General features: G+C 39.1%; 1 protein-coding gene across 1 annotated transcript in view; it reads left to right on the top strand.

Annotated features, from left to right (window-relative positions):
• The window catches only part of SH2D4B (SH2 domain containing 4B), a 218836-nt gene that overhangs the window by 123637 nt on the left and 71809 nt on the right, over positions 1–23390 (top strand). Inside the window, exons 5-6 of the mRNA XM_044662772.1 lie at positions 8815–9031; positions 12682–12806. Of these exons, the coding sequence (XP_044518707.1) occupies positions 8815–9031; positions 12682–12806 (342 nt within the window). The remainder of the gene's footprint in view (positions 1–8814; positions 9032–12681; positions 12807–23390) is intronic.

The raw sequence follows: 23390 nt of genomic DNA, 5'->3' as shown, positions 1-23390 counted from the left end.
TTTCTTTCTTTCTTTCTTTCTTTCTTTCTTTCCTTCTTTTTCTGTGAGTTTAGTCTGTCTCCCCAATTAGATTATCCATTCCCTAAACTAGACTATGAATGCTGCTACTCCTTGAGTACTAGGACTCTGTGATATCTCTGGTATTGCATAGTGTCCTAAATTTGGTTTAGCAAATGTCTATGACAATGAGAGGGGCAGTACCCAAATTACTGGGCCAATACCTAATTGTTATCTTGGCAAATACTGTCACCAAGCATCTTCTACAAGGGGAAGTGTATTACTAAGCTTTAGGATATCTGAGTAATATTAAATTTCCTGAACCCTTAAGGAAACCACAGACAAATTTAAGAGACTGTTAATACAGGACTTTAGCAGGGATACCCAATAACATATGAATCTTTATTCCTTCTCACAAATATTTAGTAAGTAATACTATTCTACCCAAGGTACTATGCTAGGATATGTATTCCATGGATGCAAAGTTAATAGAAAACAGGGTCTTTGCTCTTGGTGACTACAATTGAATGAGGCGAAAGACATCGATATGGATCCCTGTAATAGAGGGCAGAGGGTGCTAAGCTCAAATGAGCAGCCCAGACAAAATGCTACAGCCAGTTTGAGCTGAGAGATCATTTCTGGCTTAGGGATTGTGAGATAACTACAAGGCAGAGCTGGGACTAATAAGAAGTTAATAAATTGGCTTTGAGGGGCAAGTTTTCTGACCCAACCCCAGCTACAGGACCTGCCTGCTTCTTTTTCTGCTTTGTTGCTCCATTCTCCAGGGTCTGCTGGGCATCAGGTTTTTCTTTCCTTTCTTTCTGCCAAATCTAGGCATGTTGCTCCTACAAAGTGATATTTGGTCAAGAATTTAATTATTCCTACATCTTGGTGAATGACCTAAAGAAGTCTGTCCTAAAGAATTAGGTGGGTCAGTGTCCATTTGAGGAGACATACACCACTTCTGCTTCTTGGAGACTCAGGGGCCTCAGTGGTCATCTCCAGGTATTTAGGAAGGCTTATGAGGAACTCCTGGATATGCTGCAGAAATGAAAGCTGCCAGGAATAGAAGTCATCCTTGTAGCAGCATCCAGAATGTGCCTTAACTCTGTCATAGTAGGTTTCCTTTGGAGAGAAGGTTCAAAAGCAGGAGCCGATAACAGATGGAAGGAATTTATCATTGAAAATGAGAGGGAAGGAGGAAAAGATGGCTAGAAGTTTTATGGGCAATTCCCTTTATTAATGTCTCTGCACTGGAGAGTACAACAAAGCCTATTAATGATTTGCAGCTTTTTTCCATTCCTCTCACATTTCTTTTCTCTCCCCTTCTCAGCCCTCAAATACAAGAAAGCCTCAGTGGGCCTGAAAGTTACTTTGAAAATGTCCAGTAAATGTCAATGTCAATTAATTTCACTTCAAGCTCTTTTCCATTCCCAAACATTGAGGGCAGTGCTGAAGCATGACAATCACTGTGACATTTGGGGAGCTTAAAAAATCTGACCCAGAAAATGTATTGTAGGCCCCCCCCCCATCTCCTCACCCTGAGACAAAGGAGGCTTGTGCATTTACACAGGATGACCCCTGTGCCTAGAATGCAATCTCTTCACTTTTGCCTCTTATAATTCCTAACTCTCTTCAAATTTTGGTTCAGGTAACACCTTCTACATGAGGCCTCTCCTGTTCCTCTCGGCTGCTACTGTTCCTCCACTCCAAATTTATTTATTATTATTATATTACGATTATATTATTGTGATAATATAATAATATTAATACATTATTATTAATTAATTTATTGTATATATATATAGATATGCGCATAATTTATTTCTCTTAGTAGCATATAAGTTTTATAAGGGCAGAGACCTTTCCTTCCTTCCTTCCTTCCTTCCTTCCTTCCTTCCTTCCTTCCTTCGCTTCATTTCTCTCTCTCTCCATCCCTCTATTATCCATCTTTCTCTCTCTCTGTCCATCTATCCATCCATCCATTCTTCTGTCCATCCATCCATCCATCCATCCATCCATCCGTCCATCCATCTGTCTGTCTATCTATCTATCTACTATTTTTTATCTTTGTATTCCTGACAACAATAGGTGCTTAATACATATTTATTAATTGATTATGGGAAGTATAGAATTTTTAGTGCTACTAGGCGCAAGAATTCCATTCCATGGTTCTCTGTCATCTTTGCTTCTAAGAGGCCCAGCATGAATAAAGCATAATTATGGGTACTTTTCTAATTCAGTTCAACATGCCATGTATTAAGTGCTTACTACATACAAAGCAGAGAAGCCATGTAGTATGCTAGAAAAAGGACAGACATTTGGATTCATGAAGGCATGACTTCTGGCTTTGACAAGTAATGACAAAACACTTGATCTCCCAGGGACAAAGATGAAAAAAAAAAGGTCAACTAGCCTTTATTATATACCTAATATATGTCAAGGCAGGTAGATGCTACAATTTATAGAATGTTGGGCCTTTATTCAGAAAGACTCATCTTTCTGAGTTCAAATCAGGACTCATATACTAATTAGCTGTGTGACCCTGAGCAAGTCACTTACACCTGCTTGCCTCAGTTTCTTCATCTGTAAAATGAGCTAGAAAAGGAAACGACAAACCACTCTACTATCTTTGCCAAGAAAACCCCAGATAGGACCATGAAGAGTCACATACAACTGAAATGATTGAACAACAAAAATATATGCCAGGGACTTATGCTAAGCCATGATAAGACTTAATCCTAGAGTCAATATGGAACCATTGGAGTTTTCTGAGTAGGAGTGCCATGCTCAGATCTGCACTTTTGGAAAATTCTATTGGAAGCTGGGTAGAATGGGAAGAGATTTGAAGCATTAGGGAATAATTCCAATAGTCTAGCAAGAGGCGATGAGGGCCTGAACTAGAGTGGTTGCTGGGTAACTAGAGAGAAAGGGAAAAATGTGAGAAATGTGGAAGCAAAATTGAAAAGATCTGGTAAAAGACTGCATATGTTGATGGGCTGAGAGGGAGAAGAAGAAATCAAAGATGATATCAAGTTAAAAAAACTAGGTGACTATAAGGCTATTGGTGTTCTTCATAGTAAAGGGGAAGTTTGTAAAATGGATGGGGTTGGGTAGAAGGATAATGTAGGAAGGAAGAAAATGAACATTTTTATTAAGAACCTCTCACGTGCCAGAGACTGTGCTAGGTGTGTTACAAATAAATACCATCTCATTTGATTCTCACAACCCCAGGAGGTTGGTGCTATTATTATCCCAATTTCATATCAGAGAAAACTAAAGAAGATAAGTCATTTGTTTAAGATTACACAGCTAGTAAGTGTATGATCAGATTTGAATTCAGTTTTTCCTGACTCCAAGCCTTGTGCTTTGTCTATACTACCATCTAGGATCCTCTAATGTTGTGATATTTGTGGAGTCCCAATCACACTTGCATAGTTTCTCTGGTTAATGGTTAGTTCAGGTTACAACATCCCCAAGGGGTCTGCACCAGACTCTAAAGGGTGGTCCTGGGTGCTGAGAGTTGGGATTGAGTATTGAGGGATAAGGGTAGATATGGCTGTGTTGGAGATAAAACCAGTAATCGGCCATTTCTCAGCTATTGTCTCTCATGTTGGACACTACTTATCTTCCCACCTGATTGATCAATCTCCCTTTGGGGTAAGACCATAACTCTCGTGAGGTGAGGCTGCTTCTCCCCAATTTTAGAGACCTCGGTTCTAAAGCATTTATCACGCCTAACTATGAATGATAGTTATTTGTTCTTGGTTTCCATCTCTGTAGTAGGCTATGTGCGCCATGAAAACAAATACTATATTTTGTGTAAATTCTTTATTTGTGTAAAATAAAATCTTTATTTTGTGTAAATTCTCCCTGACATGCTCTGAACATAATAGGTGTTTAACAAATATTTGAATAGATAAGAATTAGGATCTTCTTAATAATTATTATTATTGCCCCCATTTTAGAGCTGAGAAACAGAAACTCAAAAAAATTAAATGACTTGCAATAAGATCACCTATTGAGGCAGAGTCAAGACTTGAACTTGTCTCCTAATGTAAAAATCAAGCTTTTTCCATTATGCCATGATGCCTCCCTAGAGCGTGTGCCCTGTACCAGACTTAAGCCAATGGCTCTCTGTGTTCATGGCCAGAGAAGTGGGGGCTCAGTGGCAATCATGTTTCAGCCTAACCTGTAATGCTCTGGAGTCTCTTCCGCCCTCAACATTCACAGAGCTGATTTAACAGCTTCAGGGGAGCTTCCAGCAACTTGCTTAGCATCTGTTGGAAAAGTCCAGGCCAGAGCCACATGTGAGCTGGTAGGAAATTCTAGGGATAATGCCTGAAGAAGATTTTCTACAGAGAACCTTCTTTTGTAATTCTCTGACTTGGTTGTCTTTTTAACAGACTTCCCCTGCCCTTGAGGATTCATAAAGGGTATTGTCTCGATCCTTGGCCTGGACATGACATGGGAGTGATAAAAAATATCATCCAAGGAGTGTCCACGGGCTACAGAGAGTGGGGCATGAAAAATTGTTGTTCCCTGAAATTAGCCAGGTCAGCCCTGATGATTAACCCCTTTAATCAATTGCCATGCAGCTGGTCCTAAATAAACACCTGCTGCCCGTCCATGCCGGAGGGCCACCTCTGTGACACCCTGTTTACACTCAGCTAACTCTGATTATTGCCTGTCTGCATCCTTGCCATGCTAATGTCCCAGCAGCTGAATCCTGGATTTTTCGAATATGTTTTATTTTACACTGAGAACATAGCTAGGCACCTGACTGCGGAACATATTCAGGTTGAGTTGTCTTCTGAAAGTACACAGTCTAACTGGAGCTTTTTATTCCCTGTGATAAAAAACGCTGAGATTTTAGAAAAGAAGCAAAAAATGAGCCTGGTAATGATCTGGCCCAGATTTCTGCCTTGTTCTGTTTGCTCCCTTGTTGTACAGCATGAAACTAGATACATGGGTTTATTTAACTTATTTATTTATTTAAAAAACATTTACCCTCTCTCTTAAAATCTATGCTAAGTACCGATTCCAAGGCAGAAGAGCTAGGCAAACAGAGTCAAGTGACTTGCCCAGGATCACACAGCTAGAAAGTGTCTGAGGTCAGATTTGAACCCAGGACATCCTGTCTTCATGTCTGGCTCTCTATCTGAGACACCTAGCTGCCTCCTTATTTAATTTATTTTTAATAACAATACCTTGAATGATTCATTTACCTAATCCTTCTAGACATTAGAGTTCTCATCTTTAAAGGACCAGTTAACCTCTGAGGACCCTCTAGTCCCCAGTGCTTCATGATTCTAAAAGAAGAAAATGTTGGAGACATAAAGGGGCAAACTGATTTATCTAGCCCAATTCCCTCCCAGAATTTGAGTCAGGAACTTTATTCCATTGATTTATAAATCAACATGCATTTATTAAATGCCTACTATGTACCAAAGACTTTAAAGATTTTTTAAAAATAGCTTCTGCCTTTAGAGAATTTGCTTCCTCTTGTGGGAAAACCACATCTACATATAAGTGAATTCAAAGTATTTTCAAAGTTTTTATAAGGTTGTTTCAAATTGGGGGACATACTAGGAGTAAAAACTTCAGGAATTAGCATTTAAAATGAGCTCTGAAGGAAGGAGGCATGGTAGAAAGTGAAATTAAGGTAGGACTCATTCTAGGAATGTTGGCTAGCCTGTGGAAAGGTACAGTGATGGGAGATGGATTTTTGTGTTTAAAGAACAATAAGAAGGTCAGTTGGCTCAAAAGTTGAGTCATTCAAAAGAAAGTAATGCATCAGAAGCCTTCAAAGGAAAGCTGGAACCAGACCATGAAGGCTTTTCAGTGCTAAATAGTTTGTATGTTCTGCTAGAGGCAATAGGGAGCCATTGGAGTTTGTTGATGTCCTAGGACCTGGGCTTTGTTATTGTTCAGTCATTCAGTCGTGCCCAAATCTCCATGACCTCATGGAGGAAAGCTATCCATGAGGTTTTGTTGGCAAGACTACTGGAGTGGTTTGCCATTACCTTCTCCTGTGGATTCTTTTGTCAGGCAATCAGACGTCAGGGGACTTGCCCAGGGGCACACAGCTTGGATTATACTCAGGCCTTCTAGACTCCAGGCTCATCACTCTGTCCCATGAACCACAAGCTGTCTTCTAGGCATGCAGAGGTTAAATGACTTGCTCAGAGTCACACAACTAGGAAGTGTCTGAGGTCAGATTTGAACTTAGGTCCTCTTGACTCTAGGGCTAACCATTGAGCAACAGCTGCCTAGCTGCCTCTACCTGTATTTTTGGAATAGTGTTTTGGCATTGGTATGGAAGATGAATTAGGGACTATAGAGACTTGAGGCAGGGTGACCAATGATAGGACTATTTACAATAGTATTGGGAAGGGTTGGTGGTGAGGACAGACAGGAGACAGATTAGAAAGGTGTCATAGAGGGAGAAATCAACCAGGCTTTGGCCACTCATTGATTATGGGTGAGGGAAGATGAAGAATTGAGAATCACTGAAGTTCCAAAGATGGTGATATACTTACCTAGATAGGGCAAGTGTAGAAAAGTGGATTTACATGAGGGAAAGGGAATGGGTTCTCTTTGGATATGTTTTATTTGAGTGCTTATAGGACATCCAGGGAAATATCTGATAGAAAACTTATAATGCAAGATTAGAGCTAGAGGAGAGCCTAAGGATAGATACACCCGAGAATCAGCTGCCTAGAGATAATTATAGAGGCAGCTGTGCCTCAGAGGTTTAGGGCAGTGATGGGAAAACTATGGTCCATGGGCCAGATGGGGCCCCCTGAAAAATTCTATTCCTGATGTGATATTATTCCTAATCTGATGAATACAATGAGTAGATACAATACAATGAAACTTCCAAAGAGTTGCCTTAGAAACAGACTGACAGATGAGCATTTCCTTTCCTTTGGCCCCCGGCTCTTTAAAAAGTTTGCCCATTACTGGTTTAGGGCATTGATACTTGAGTTAGCAAGATCAAAGTTCAAGTCCAACCTCATATTCTTGTTACCTGTGTGACCTTGAGCAAGTCACTTAACTCCTGTATACCTGGGAAGAAGTTTGGTGGCTTAGTGGGAAAAGTGCTGGACCTGGAGTTAGGAAGATCTGAGTTCAAATCCAGACTCAGACACTTCCTACTGGATTGACTAGAGGAGGAAATGGCAAAACATCTCAGTATCTGCCAAGAAAATCCCCAGGAGAACAATGGTCCATGAGGTCACGAAGAGCTGGACATGACTGAATAACTGAACAACAAAAGAGATAATTGAACTCATGGGAGATCATGGGGTCATAAGAAAGAGTGTGTATATAAAAGAGGGCTTAGAACAGAGATTTGATTTATTTCTACAGTTAGGGGAGCAGAACATGGAGGACAAATACATAAGGGAGATAAAAAAAAATAGTCAGGCAAATGAAAGAAAACAAGAGATTCATTGTCATGAAAACTGAGAGGAAAGAATAGCTAGCAAAAGATGGGAGGTCAGCAATGTCAAATATTGCAAAGAGGTCAAGAAGGATGAGGAGTGAGAAAAGACAATTAGAGATGATTTGTTTCTTTGACTAAAGCAATTTCAATTGAGTGATGAGATTAGAATCAAATGGAAAGATGTTTTTAAATGACCCAGAGGAAAGAAAATGGAGGTAAAATATATCACTAGCATTTTAAGGAATTTGTCTTTGGAAAACAGAAAAAATATAGGATGATAGCTTGAGGGGTAGGACATGGTTAACTAAAGGGTTTTAAATTATGGGGTAGACTTTGTCATGTTTATAGGAAGACAGTGCATGCAGTTAGGGAATAGAGAATGAAGATTTCATGGAAAGTTATTTTGTGAGCAATCTAATGGACAAGAGAGGAGGGCATGGGATCAAGGATTCAAAATCAAAATTTGTCTTTGATGATGATGATGATGATGATGATGATGGATATTTTATATCTTCTTTATTATCAGGGAAAAGTTCTTTTGGGTTTGAAGTGCCAGGGGCTTTTCTTAGCACTTTTTGTTAAGCAGACACTAGCCAGATATGCCCAGTCAGCTAGCTATAGAAGCTCTTAAGGGTTGTCTGTATTTTAAACTCTTGGGTCATTTATTCTAAATTCTTATTGGATATGAATGAGAAAATTCCTTTGAGTGAGAAAATTCCCTTTTAACTTTTTTTTTTGTTGCTCCTGTAATTCCTTTCTGTTCCCATAATACAACCTGTGGTTTATGCATATCACAGGGTCTGGTTGGAGAATATTGAAACATGCTGGTGACTCTTCTCCTTGATTCCCTGAAACAGTCAGGTTATTACACTTTCTAAATGTTGGTTTTTTTCCCCCTCAGTTTTGCAAATCTAAGGCCCTTGTTTCATCCTTGTCTCGGATGTCCCATTTTACAGATCTACTATGTTATAGATCTGTTCACACATTCAACCACAGTGAGGCTTTCTAATTTCATGTGAAAATTTACCCAGGACACATTTTCAGCACAGATACTGACTTTGTTCGCATGACTGTAAGCAGAAGTCCCAATCCATTTTCTCAAACAACCAATCAATATTAAGTAGCTTTGAGGCTTCTTCTAGATTTTCCCAAATACCTCTTAAAAACTGCAAACATTTCTTTCCTTTACAATACCACTGAACTGTGAGTTTGTGAAGGAAATCTTCTGCAAAGAGAGCAATTACATATATTTCCCTCTTCAGCACTGCAGCATTCTTACCTTTGAGTGTAGGCAAACAATAAATATTTATTTATTGATTCACTGTTTTTGAACATCTCTTTTCCCTATCCACTTTTCTCTTTTTCAGTACGCCGTTCTAAAGCTGCAGATGAGGAACGGAGATGGAAAGCGCAAAGAGCCCGGGATGAGTATCGTCGGCACTCTCTCCGAGCAATTCAGAAAGGAACAGTCGCTGGTCTTAGCAACATGTTCCAAGAAATTGGCTTGTACAATGAGCAGGAGGCAAAGCTCAATAACCACCATTCTAGCCCCACTCCGCCAAAGTCCCTCCTTGTCCCAGTTAGGTGGGTATCAATCAATCAATTAATTAAACAAACATTTATTAAGACCTTACTTATGCTAGGCACTGTGTTAAGTGACAGGCATACAAGGATGATAATAAAAAACTCCTGACTTGAAGGAGCTTAACTGTAGAGGTGGAAATATGAACATACTGAGACACAGTCCAAGCTAATTTGTTGTTGATTGAATCCACTGTCACTTCTTTACCTCATATATTTTACTTACTAGGGAGTTCCAAAAGTTTTGCTTTTAAATTGAAATATCAGAGATGAAAAGATTTATAAGAGACACAGATCAAAAATATCCTCCTAAAGAAAGTATTGTTTTGCTATGTGCCATTCACAACCTATGTCTGTTAAAAATTGAAGACTCTTTCAGAAAACAGCCTTCTCATTATTATTTGGGACTGAAGACTAAATGAGAGACAAACTAGCTATGGCTTAAAGAAAGGCATAATGATGTAAGATGTGGTCCATCAGTCTAGAAATGAATTCTTCACTACTTGTGGAAACTACTTTCTCAAATGTGTCAAGTTGTAGTGTAGTTATTGTAAATCAACATTTTTTTTCCAGAAAGGGTTCCAGTGACCTTAGTGTTCTTATTAAAAACTGATCCTTCATCTGTCTCCCAAATACATATAAAACCCTCTAATGGAATATATAAAGACCTAGATTTAGGATATCTTTGTATAGTTATCAAAAACTCCTCTGGGATATATTAGGACAGTTACATAAACGTGATGACCAAGACAATTCAGGTGGTACATGACATTAGAATTGAGGGTCCTGGAAATGAAGACTGGACACTTCTTTTATCATTTCCCACCCCCTGACTATTCCATTTTACCAATGTCAGCCACTGTAGCTATGATGTGTAATTGGGGAGTAGACTCAGAGGGACTTGTGTCTTTGTTTAGAAATGTTCGGCTTTGATGGGTGTTCTCTTTGACTGGCTGGGCTGAGTTGCTGAAACTCACTTGTAACATGACCTGAAATTCCTAGCTTGATGAAAAGTCAAAGTGAGCCATCTGAAGGGATGACAGGCTCTTGGGCTTTGCCAGGTTGCTGACTGGCCAACTGTCACAGCAGTTTTTCTCATTATTTTTATTTTTGTGGGATGCCTAAATCAATTGGCCTTCATGGAGACAGAGAAATAGAAACACCAATGAAGGCAGTAAATCCCAAAGACAAGTAGCTGTAAGGATGGATGGCTAAATCCCACCTCTCACTAAGTTAGGTTGCTGACTATATACAGAATGCCACATTTAGTCGGATTTTGGTGATTTCTTCTCACCCCTGGGGTAGAGTAGGGACTTTGAAAAGAATGTGACTTCATGACGTGATGCTAGAGGCTGGGTCTTTATCCCTTCCCTGAAATCCTTTTCAATATTGCTGAATATTTCAACATTTCTGTCTTCACTCAAATTCATTATACTTTCCTTATCTCTTTGCTGTCTTTAGGGGAGCCTTCTTCAAGGTTAAATGCTATTCTAAGTACCACAGTCATTGCTAGAGGGGAATAAAACCCTCTCAGTAGCTTTCTTCCCTCCCATTCCCAACTCAAACTTTGTTATGTGAAGCATAATTGATAATGATTACTTTCTCTTGGGAGAAGAAAGTAAAGAGGTGAGACAGTGAGATGGTGTGGAATAAAGGTTCCTTATAAATCAATCCTTGATTCTATAAAAAAAATAAAGTTCTAAAGAATATCAAGGGATCTAATAAAAAAAAGTGATACCTGGTTGCTTATCAGTATGAGATCTTAAAATGTACTATAAAGCAGTGATCACCAAAACAATCTGGTACTGGCTAAGAGATAGAAGGGGGAATCAATGGAATAGACTCAGGTAAATGACTTTGGCAATTTAGTGTTTGATAAACCCAAAGGTCCCAGATTTTGGGATAAGAACTCACTATTTGAAAAAAACTACTGGGAAAATTGGAAAAGAATATGGCAAAAAGTAGGTTTAGGTCAATATCTCACACCCTATATACCAAGATAAATTCAAAATGGGTATATGATTTAAACATAAAGAGTGATATTATATGTAAATTAGGTGAATGTAGAATAGTATACCTGTCGTGTCTATGGAGAAATGAAGGATTTAAGACCAAACAAGAGATAGAGAACATTATAAGCTATAAAATGAATACTTTTTTGATTACATTAAATTAAAAAGGTTTTGTATGAACAAAACCAATGCATCCAAAATTAGAAGGGGAGCAACAAATTGGAAAAAAAATCTTTATAACAAAAACCTCTCAAAAAGGAACTAAATTAATTGTGCAAAAAAATTGAACCATTCCCCAACTGATAAATATATTGGCAAGGGACATGAATAAGCAGTTTTCAGATAAAGAATCAAAACTATCAATAAACACATGAAAAAGTGTTCTAAATCTTTTATAATTAGAGAAATGCAAATCAAAACAACTTTGAGGTACCACTTTACACCTAGCAGACTGACTAATATAACAGCAAAGGAAAGTAATAAATGTTGGAGAGGATTGGCAAAATTGGGACCCTAATACACTGCTGGTAGAGTTATGAATTGATCCAACCATTCTGGAAGGCAATTTGGAACTATGCCCAAAGGGCTTTAAAAGAACTCATTCCCTCTGATCCAGTAATACCACTACTAGGTATGTATCCCAAAGAGATTTTAAAAAATGGGGATGGTCCTGTTTGTACAAAAATATTTTTAGCTATGCTTTTTGTGGTGGCAAAAAATTGGAAAATGAGTGGATGTCCCTCAAGTGGGGAATGGCTGAACAAATTGTGGTATATCATGGTGAGGGAATACTTTTGTGCTATAAGGAATGAAGAACTGCTTGATTTCTTTAAGAACTGGAGAGACCTCCATGAATAGATGTGGACTGAAATAAGCAGAACCAGGAGAACATTGTACACAGTAACTGAAACACTGTGGGATGATCAAATGCAATAGACTTTGCTACTAATGGCATTGCAATGATCCAGGACAATTCTGAGAGACTTATGAGAAAGAATGATGTCCACGGCTAGAGAAAGAACTGTTGGAGTAGAAATACAGAAGAAAATATATGATTTCTCACTTGTTTATATAGGTATAGGATTTGAAGTTTTGATTTTAAAAGATTGCTCTATTATAAAAATGAATAACATGGAAATTGGTTTTGAGTAATAATGCATGTATAACCCAGTGGAATTGCTTGTCAGCTCTGGGAGGGGGGAGAGAAGAGGGGAAGGAGACAACATGAATCATTTAACCATGGAAAAAATTAAAAAAATATTTTAAAAAATCTTCTATTTATGCCTTTTGGGTTTTACATCCTACATATTTCACAATATATTTTACCTGCCCACCAAGAGACTCCTTCCTTGTAACAAACATGAAATAATTTAAGCAAAGCTAACACAGCAACCACATCTAATGAAAACATATGCTATATTTTTCACCTATACTTCCCCAATTTACATTTCATCTAACCTGACTTCAGTTACATTTTACTCTTATTTTCAATGACATAATTGCCATCATCATGTACATTGTTTTGAAGATTTTGCTTCTGTTTTTACTTTATTCTATGACCCCAAATTAGAGTTCAGTGAGGTTTGCAAATTCTCAGGGAATGTCCCTTTCTGCCTACAGAAGTCTATCTCTTTTTTACAGGAACTGGGAACGGCCCCTTCGTCCAGTCTCCAGAGATGTCATCATCCGCTGGTTTAAGGAAGAGCAATTGCCCCGCCGGGCTGGTTTTGAGAGGAACACCAAATCCATTGCTCCTTGGTTTCATGGTAGGAATGTTTTAATTTCTCAAAGGAACAGTTTAACATGTTTGTCTCTCTTCCTAGATGTGAGCAAAAATGGCTTGATGGGAAAATGCTCAAATAATGAGGGGAAGAAGAGTGTATGAAATGTCCTGCTTTCTTTTCAGTATGTGAAAGTGGCCATAACTTCGGAGGTGAAAACTTTTCTACTGAAAAAGGGGCAACAAAGGTGGGGTGATCATGGGTTTGTCTAAGATGTCAGCATCTTCTGTTATATGGAGACTGTTAGCTTGATAGACCAAGTGTAGCCTATACTCTCTAGTGATGATGGTGTGAGCCTTCTAGAGACCAAAGGTCCAAACTGTGACCCTCATGCACACGTGAGCTGCGCCCTGACCTCAGACAAGGGAGAGGAGAGCTGCTCCCAGTGGACTCAGGCTGGGCAGAGGAGTGAGTGAGATGAAAAATGTCCTCAGGAGGAAAGCAGCCTCCCCAGCAGCCATGCCACAGGTTCAACAACACAGTTCTAGCAGATAACCCCAAGAGCACAGGTGGGTGTGGAGTATGACAGGGACAGGAGAATGCAAGAGGAAAGGATTCCTAGAAGTGGAGGTTGGGAGAAGGGAGAAGGAGCTCACTCTTTTCTTCTAACAATCCAGTTTAGTCTTAGCCCTGTCTCTCTCTGATTATTCTCTGCTCTCCATTTCCCCTCTGCTTTCTTGAACCTTCCTCTGTTGTTAACTGATTTTTTTTTCATCTTCAATATCTTCCTCTCATGTCTTTTAACTTTGGGTGCTCACTAAAACCTAGTTTTCTCTAGCTACCATCTTCAAGTTTGGAAGATTCTATCATATTCTGAAATAGACAAGGCTAAGAGGAAGAGTTGGTATACAAGAGGAAGAGTTGGTGAGCAATATATATGTAATATATATATTGCTCACCATGACTGAGTTTAGATCATCTCACTATCTACACAACTACTTATGCTGTTTCAAATTCATGATGCCCTTTCCTGCTCTTTGATGTCATTTATGGATGTCTAAGTCAATTTTCCTGCTCTCTAATAAGCTTAATACTGAGCTCAGTCTGCTGGACACCAATCCCTATTGGCTTTGGACTCCATGATTTTCTAGTTCCTCCATTCCCATGACCACTATCTTCCCATATTCATATATTTAAACATAACTTCTTTAAATGAATACATTTAATAATATTATCAAGTTCATATAATTAAATTAGGAATTATATTTTTGTTGTTTAAAAAATAATTCATGGTTGTGATCCAAATCTCAGATAAAACATGAATCTAGTTATTTGGATCACCTCAGTAGGATGTCTGTTTGATATTTTCCCATAGGCTTAAATTTTGAGAGTGATAAATACTTTAGACACTGAAAAATGACTCCTTCAAATTATTATTTGATGACATCAATGTCACAAAGGGTAAAATGGTTGAATAGCCACACCTAGACTTAAGTCCATAAAAGTAGGGGGATGTCATATCTTAAAAAAACAAATTAAGCAATAATTTATCTATTTTATTGTTTTTCCCCATAAAATCAACTCTTAATTTTCTTTTTTAGATAAGTGTTTTTTCCCTTTATTTTTAATTTTGTTAATCTCTCCTTTGGTTTTCAGGATTTCCATTGTGGTATCTAATTTGGGATCTTAAAAATTTGTTTTATTTCATGCCTAATTCATTGATCTTCTCTTTCTCTCTTTTATTCATGTATGCATTTAGATATATACAATTTCCTCTAAGTCGGCTTTGTCTGTATCTCACAAATTTTGGAATGATGCTTTATTATCATTCTCTTTAATGAAATTACTGATGTTTCTATGATTTGTTCTTTGACCCACTCATTCTTTGGGAATACATTATTTAGTTTCCACTTAGCTTTTTTTTTTTTTTTAAACTCTTACCTTCCACCTTAGAATCAATACCATCTATTGGTTCCAGGGCAGAAGAGTGGTAAGGGCTATGCAATGGGGGTTAAGTAACTTGCCTAGGGTCACACAGCTAGGAAGGGTCTGAGGCTAGATTTGAAACTAGGACTTCTATCTCTAGGCCTGACTTGGTCCATCTGCCCCCTGCCTACATTAGCTTTTAATATGTGCTTCTATGACTCTTTAAAAATATAATTTTATTGCTTTTTGGTATGAAAAGTCTGCATTTAAGGCTTCTGCTTTTCTGCATTTGGTGGTATTATAAACAAAAAGGGTTCCTAGGAGATATAGATATACAGTGATATGATTGTATCTATCTCTATTCTCCCTAGCTGCAGATGATGGAGGAACACCAACCCAATCACCCTTGCTAGTTGTTATAATTTCCCCTTTCCTCTAACAGTTGCCCAGGAAGGACCCTCGAGAGGTTATATGGATGTGTAACCTTTCAGGTCCAACCTGGGGTTGAATAGATTAATATAGGGCTTTGATTTGCCTTGTATTACGTTTGGTATCTGACTGCTTTGACTCTCTTCCAAGGGTTGTGATATAAAGACCACTCAGGAAGGTACTTGTTAAACTCTCTTATCTATAATCAGGGAAAGGATAAACAAGGACAAGGATTAGGGATTGGAGACTCTATCAACCTATTATCTATAACTAGTTGACAATCAGGACTGGAGGTTATTAATCCAGTAAAAGCTGGAGCTTTATTCTCCACTACCACTGGCCCAACCTGGCCACAGCCAAGCCAGAGAATAGGGAATGCTATTGATATTGCTGTGTTGGTGATCTTATTCTCTCAGCTTTCTCACTAACAGTTTTTGATGAAGCCAGAGAGCAAAAGAATCTAGGCTAACTAAAGGGAAAGGAAATAAGATGGGGTTGGCAAGGGCAACTTTCATTTTTACCACCATCTCACTGTTCATCTATTCCTTTACCCAAGGTTTGATAAGGCTATGGTTTCAAGTTATCCCAGACTATTTTATAAAGATTTTGACATTATACGATGCATACAAGTACTTAGCATTTACCATGGCAGATTTCCTGTCCTACTTACCAGCAATTGTAGTGATGTTTGTGACAACAATTCAAGGAATTTTGGAAGTGAAGAAAATATTTCAGTTACTCTTTGGGAAAGGCAAACAAGACAATGAAGACATGTTTTCAGTGATGAAGGAACAGCTAAGACTGATGGTGGAAATCAATAGTAAGATTAAGCAGGGAAAGGCACTGGATGAACACACAATCCTACAGTTACAGATCATAGAGAATACATACAAGCCTAAGGCCAAGGAAACTCCCAGATCTAAGATGGTGGACAGTTGTACCCAGACTGATTTTGATATCAATGAGGCTACCCAAACTGAAAGTGGAGCAATTGCCCCTACCACTGTGTCATTGTTTCCAATTATAGATCAGACCCAATTCAGACCAAATGGTGAACCTGTCAGCATCAAGACATACTAAGCTTTTACAGCACAAGATTTAGAGGTACTAAAGAGGAGGTTCCCCAAATATTTCCTGTCCCCAAATAAATTAGCCAAGGACTTAAAAAGGACCTTCAACCTTTTTAACCCATCCTACCAGGACATTGAATTTATTTTAAATGAATTCTGAAAAAAGTGAAAAAGCCAAATTCATTGCTGAGACAAGAGACAACCCAAATTTGGCTTCATGGCCACATGGGCATGAAGCAATAGATTTGACAGAACCTGAAAATATGAGAGCACTCCTGAAATGCAGAGCTGATTTATTTGAGGCTATAAAAATACATGCTAAAAGACCTAATGGGTGGGACAAGTTTGAAAAAATGAGGCAGGCTGAGGATGAGCACCCTAGCTTGATTTTAGACAGGCTCATAGAAAATTCAGAAAATTTCCTAGGCTTTAACAAAGACCAATCTGAGGAAGCTCTACCCCATATCAGATGCCAATTCATAAAGGGAACTAGCATCCCAATTCAAGTCTATTTTAAACAGACCTGTCCACAGCGGGAAAAATTGTCTCTAGAGGACATTAGAAAGCATCCAACCTATATCCATGAGTCCAAAAACAAAGAACAACAAATTAGACGTGAATTAGACTCAGAGAAGGACAGAACTATCCAGGAGTTAAAAGCTCAAGGAAGTCAGGAGAGAAAAAGAAAATGAAGAATTTAGGAATTTTGCCTTACAGACTGCTAGAGACCATGAAATTGAGCAAAAAGAGAATTATTCGAACCAAAAGAGATCTTATAACAGTCCCAAAGTGTTTTCTATGTGACAGACCCGGCCATTTGATCAAGAATTGTAGATTCAGAAAACAAATAGATTTTTTTAAAGACAGAGCTAGCAATTATCAGAAAAAGACTTATGTAAACAGCAAATGTGCTAGCAAACCTCAAAAATCAGAGGCTTGTTGTCAACAAGAATGTAAATCTGTTTTTAGCAAACCATCTTTGGAAGAAATGGAGAAATTTTTGAAGTTGGGAGCCAGACCCAGAAATGCATGAAGGTTAATCTCTAATATATTTAAGTCAGAAGAGAATAATGACAGTAGAGAGAGCAGAGAGCTCAAGAAGCAGAATGAGGCTAATATTTTAATGATAGGCAATAGTGATGGAAATCAATACACCACACTAGAAAATAGACATAAGTCCACTGTGGAATTAGAAATGGAAAATGAGTTGAGGCAATTACACAAAGAAATTTATGGGGAGAGACAATCTCTTATGGAAATACTGAGTTGTCACAGACTTCAATGGAAGGAGTGAAACAAAATGGCAAGGGATTAGCTAGAAGTAGACTTAAGGCTAACCAGCCAGAGAAGTTTTGTTGCAGGTAGTGAATTAAGAGCTATGCTGGACAAAGTGAGAAACCCAGGGGAGAGAATCAGTAACAAAACCAACTCCGGGGAACGGTGTTCTGACAAAGAGAAAAATGTTACTCTGTTAAGGTTGACCCCAGATAGTGTAATGGAAGACCAAAGAGAAACACAGTTTCAAGCTCAAAAGTCTAAATCAGAAACCCCCATAACATCCATGAGTAAGAGAATATCCTGTCTAAACCCCAAAGCTCAAAGACACACAGATAACACCAAAATACCTCAAACTTAGAGCTAAACTTCAAGTAGTGGTGGAAGGGGATAAAAATACGCCCAATTCTTTCCCTGAAACCATGAGAGGAAACTTACAAAACCCTACAGTGAGGGGAGAAAAAGTTCAGTTTCCAACTGTTGTTCAAGAGCAGCCATGTTTGTCAGTTTCTGAAGATTCCATTCTAGGCAGAGAAACTCGGCAACGAGGGCGAGGGGCAAAATCAAGCACCCAAGAGGAAGTGTACATGGGGGCAGCTATTTTACTGTAAGTAACTTCATCTCCAGAGAACTGTATATCTCCTAATAGAGAGGCATTAGATTCTGAAACCATTACTGCACAGCCACAAGGTAGAGGAGAATAAAATACTTTCTTTGCACAATAAAATCACTAATGAGGCATTGATCACAATAGAAATCAATGGTGAATCAGTAGAAGGGATTATTGATACAGGAGCAGATGTCAGTTGTTTAAAAGATCTCCCTAGAGATTGTGAGATGCTTGGAACAGTATTAGTGAAAGGAGCATCTGGGACATCCCAAACTGCACCAGAGTTCAAGCCGAAAATGGTGAAGTTGGGTCCAATAGAAATTGACCACCAATTCTTATTTTTACCATTGTGTCCCAATAACCTAATAGGGAGGGACATCCTATGCAAATTAGCAGCTACCATCTATTGTGAGCCAGATGGCGAGATCTATTTGCATCTCCCTAAAAGATCACTGAAGCATCATAACAATATGTGCTTAGATAGGATAACAGATGATCATTGCATCTTAGTACTGGACCATCTACAAGATTCCAGATACACTACCCAAAGAGGTCTGGGCTAGTAGTTCATCAGATGTGGGACCTGAGACCCGAGAGACCTAGAAAGACTCCCTCTGAGTGGCTGTCAGGGGTATTTATACTGTCAGGCCAACTGATGTTTACCTCTGGCTCACGGCACCTGGGAACATTCCATGTCTTCCAAATGCCTTCCCTGTCATTCAAGGTGGCATCCATCATTTCTCAGGTTATGAATATAACAGTGGTGATGATTTTTTGTTAATTTTTGTGAAGTTGTGCCATGAACAACTGAATGGTTCCAAGTGGTCTAACATATCTAAATTCTAAGGTCCTATTCATCTCCTTGATTTCTTTCTTATATATTTTATGTTTATATTTATCTAGCTCTGAGAGGAAAAAGTATCCAAAAGAATAATTTTATCATCTATTTCCTCCTGTAAGTCAGTTAATTTTTAAGAATTCAGATGCTATGTTATTTGGGGCATATATATGGCATATATTTGGGGCATATAATATTGATATTACTTCATTGTCTATGGTGCCCTTTAGCAAAATGCAGTTTTCACATTTATCCCTTTAAATTTGATCCATTTTTGTTTTTTCTTTTTCTAAGAATCATGATCACTATCTTTTTTCCCCCCAACTTCAGCCAAAGCATAATAGATTCTGCTCTAGTCACTTGTTTTAACTTTGTGTATTTCTGTTTCAAGTATGTTTCTAGTAAACAACCCATTGCTTGTTTTTGGTTTCAAATCCAATTTTGCTTTCAGCTTGTTTTATGGAGGAGTTCAATCCATTCACATTCTAATCGTGCATTTCTCTTCATCCTATTTATTTCAGTTTATCCTCTTTTTTATCCTATGCCTCCTCCTACATGTGTTTTACTTCTGACCACTGTTTTCTTTTATTAGCCCTCCCTATTGGGTAAGATAGATTGCTATAACCATTTGAGTTTTGGACACTTTGCTTCTATGCCTAGTCAAAGCTCCCAGATTCACTCATTCCTATATACAACCTTCTGAGACTGGTCACATAAATTTCATTATCCCCATTTTATAAAGGAATCTAAGGCTGATCAGGAGTAGAGCTAGTATTAGACAAGTCTCCAAACTCCAAGTCAGTAGGCAAAGCATCAATTATTTACTATGTGAAAGACAATGGACTAAATACTAGTGGTAGAAAGAAAAGCAAAAACACTTTAAGTACAGAGCTATGTTCACTATTCCAGGCAGAATCCAGGGATTCTCAGACTAAATCTATCAGTCTTTGAGTAGTCCCAATAAATCACAAGGCATTATTGAAGCTGATCTCCCCAAATTTAGTATCTCTCCTCCTTCTCTCTTCTGGTTCAATGAATTTACATCAGTAACCTGGGTAGGTGGAATCTCTGTGCTATTCTAAAACTACAGATAAGAACTGAGATGATAAGTGGATTTGAGTTCAGAAGATTTGGGGAGGAATGCTTTGAATCCAGGGGCCCTCACATTACTATAAAGGTAGAAAACTTTAGAACTGCTTTGTTCCAAATTCAGATTGGTTTAAAGAAGGAAATATCATAGCAGAAATGGCTCTATTTTATAAGAGGATGAAAAGATTTCATATTCCCTTTTCCTTGGGAGCATGGTCTAGCCACAGTATGTAGTTTTTTCATAATGTGGTTTGTGTTTGCTAAGGAACAAAAAATGATGTCTACTCTGCCTTTGACTGAGACCCAAAACAGCAGCAAATTGATTTTATTGTTGAATTACCCAAATTCTCCTTCCTGGTCATTTCTAATTTTTTAAAAAGGGGTAAAACAAAATAAAAGTCCAACCATCACCATCACAGCTATTTTGAGGGAAATGAACCTATTATCCCAGCTCTATCATTTACCAGCTGTATGAATGTGAAAGAGTGGTTTAAACTCTATGAGCTTCAATTTCTTCATCTGTAAAATGGGAAATAATTTGCCATTTACCTGGCAAGTTGTCATAAGCAAAGTTCTTTAGAGATATCATAGTGCTACATGAGTATTATTATTATTTTAAAATTAAATGTGTTACTAGAAACCTGTTTGAATATTGATTCAAATATAGAAATTATATTGAAATGAATCTACTTCAAAGCATAAAAATAATAGTTTGATATAGTACTTTATAGTTTGCAAATCATTTTACATAAATGATTTCTCTTGCCCCATTGAATCTCCAGCAGAATTTCTTTATCCACTTATGCTTTTTCCCCTTTGTGGCCTTTATGTCTATTCCTCTCTTTTAGTTCTGCATTCCCCCACACACACCCCAAAATGTTTTATCCAGCTCTTGGTCATTTTAAATATATAGTTATGTTAATTGCTAATATGTTAAACACAGTGTTGCTAATATGTTAAACACAATATTGTTGTTAACAATAACAGTAATAATTACTATATAAAGATTATATATAATAGTATATTTAAAATAATATGATATGATATGATATAATATAATATATAATGAGTAGGTGCTGAAGTCACTTTTTTCACATACTGCACCTAAATGCCTAGTTATTCCTTTTTGTCTCTTCTACTGTAATGAATAAAGAGGGCTGAAGCTAGTAATAATATTAGAAGGAGTTAGCTTTGGAGAGAATGGTAACCAAGTTCCAGGCTACCAGAGAGATCATAAAAAACTCTCTTCTGCTAGGCACCAAGCTCCTTTAAGATGTCTAATCCACAGCCCCTATCCTGATGAGGAAGTAATTTATTATTGGTATGTATAGTAGTTTGAGAGGAAGTGAATATGGGACTTCCTGTCCAATAGCAATGGAGTTTATCCCTGCTGTAGCTGTTCAGAACCTTTCCTGTTGGCTATCCCTGATTGGTCTTAGATGGGTAGGCAATAACCACAAAGTTCTCAGATTAAGGCTAAGGGGTTTATTGATAAAAGGAGTATAGGTGATAAGGTAATGGAAAGAGGGTTAGGAAGTACTGAGAACTAAGGGTGAAAGATTTCTCTGACTCAAGATGCTGTTAGGTTTTCCCCTGGATGCTCTTCTGCTGACCCGAGGCAGATAGCCCTGGGTCAGAGTGGTGTGATCTCTTTGATAATAAAATAAAATTAATCTTTGGTTAAAGGTTGGTTTGCTTTGCCAGTAGTAATAATGGGTTTGTCCTGCAGAATTGGTTTGACCCTGTTCTAAGCCTAAAACTACTCATGTTCCCATTCCCACCTCCCGGATCCCAAGGGGGCATGGGGCAAGTGAGAGGTGAGGGGAGAAGTGAAGAAGTGAAGCCAGGGTCTGCCAAGCTTATTTACAGCCTGACTCCAACTGCCATGTGGTACCAGCTGCCTGTCTCATGGCATGTTCCGCATTCTAACCAGGGCAAACTGCCAGCTTGCCCCATGCAAAATATGGCAGTATGCATTTCCATATTATACTACCTGTTCTGAGTTTCTGGCCTGTATATATAGAGAGCAAACAAAGTAGGTATGAGAAGAGGGAAGGAAAAAGAAATGATGCTTAATGACTTTGTTAAGGATTTTGACAACTGAGGTTTTTAGAGACAACATGTGGAAACCAAAGGACGTTTCTCTCTGCAACATAGAGCTTTTCTTAAGTTTTGCTTTGCCTCAAATGTCCCTTTTGGGAAAAATGTGAAGAAAAATGGAAATGGACAAGTCGTGACTTGTTATTCTTAAGGCAACTAACAGAAAATGATTGGTTATTGGTAGCTGGAATTAACAGCAAGAAAGACAAAGGCTCACTGGACCTTGTTTTGGCTCAACCCCTGGATGTGGAGAGAACTTGGATTGGATTTAGTGCTGTGAACTTGGGTTTTTTGGTGAAGAAGTCTCAATGCAAAGTAAGTCTCTCATTTCATCTCAGTTCAATTCTATCAAGTTTTGACCAGGTTCCAGGGACTAGCAGTAAAACAACCTTTGAAGAACTCAAGGGACTCAGGCAAAGATGTCATGAGTCATTCACTCCTGCAGAATCCTTTCTGGACCCTAAATTGAGACTGATCAGCTCTTGCATTAACTTATAGGCAGGCACTTCCGGTTAAGATGGCGGCAGAGTAAGGAGCAGCTGCTCGATCTCTCCTGACCGAACCACACAGAACCCCTCAAGGGGAAATAAAAACGAGTCCAGAGGAACGAAGGAACCCCACAACAGGCGCAGCATTGAAGGTACACAGAATCGGGGCATTTCCACACTTTAAAGGGGTGAAACAGTTCACACTAAAACACGAGAGGAAGAAGCCCCTCCCCCACCCCCCACACCGCACAAGCGGGTAAACAGGACTGGGGTAACCAGATAATCACTGGCAGCCCCTGAGCCCGTACCTGTGCGCTGCAAGACGAGGGACCCCAGGTGGCTGGGACTCTCCCTGAGCGCCCACGTGGGTGAAGGCACCGCCTCCGGCCAGGACAAAGGCCCCTAAAACTCGGCCTTTCCCAAGCACTGAAGGCATTGCCTCAGGTGTGAATAAAGATCTCCAGCCCACGGACTTTCACTACCTTCTTCGGGGGTGAAAGCAGGGCCCTAAGAGCAGCAGCGCAGGCAAAGGCAGTGCCCTAGGCTTGGATAACGATCTCCAGCCCAGGCTTGGACCTCCAGTGAGGACCTAGTGCAGACCTGAGCACGGCTGTGGAAGCAGCCCCAAAGACTGCTGAAGGAACCTCGGGCAGAGGGGCAGACCAGGAACTACCAGGAGGCCTGACCCCGAGGACAAGGAGACCGGAGCCCCCCCCCCCCCCCCCCCCCCCCCCCCCCCCCCCCCCCCCCCCCCTCCCCCCCCCCCCCCCCCCCCCCCCCCCCCCCCCCCCCCCCCCCCCCCCC

This window comes from Gracilinanus agilis, chromosome 2, assembly GCF_016433145.1.
Source record: "Gracilinanus agilis isolate LMUSP501 chromosome 2, AgileGrace, whole genome shotgun sequence".
Classification (NCBI taxonomy): domain Eukaryota; kingdom Metazoa; phylum Chordata; class Mammalia; order Didelphimorphia; family Didelphidae; genus Gracilinanus; species Gracilinanus agilis.
Note: the sequence above shows the minus strand (reverse complement) of the source record. Positions and strands in the feature narration are given on the sequence as shown.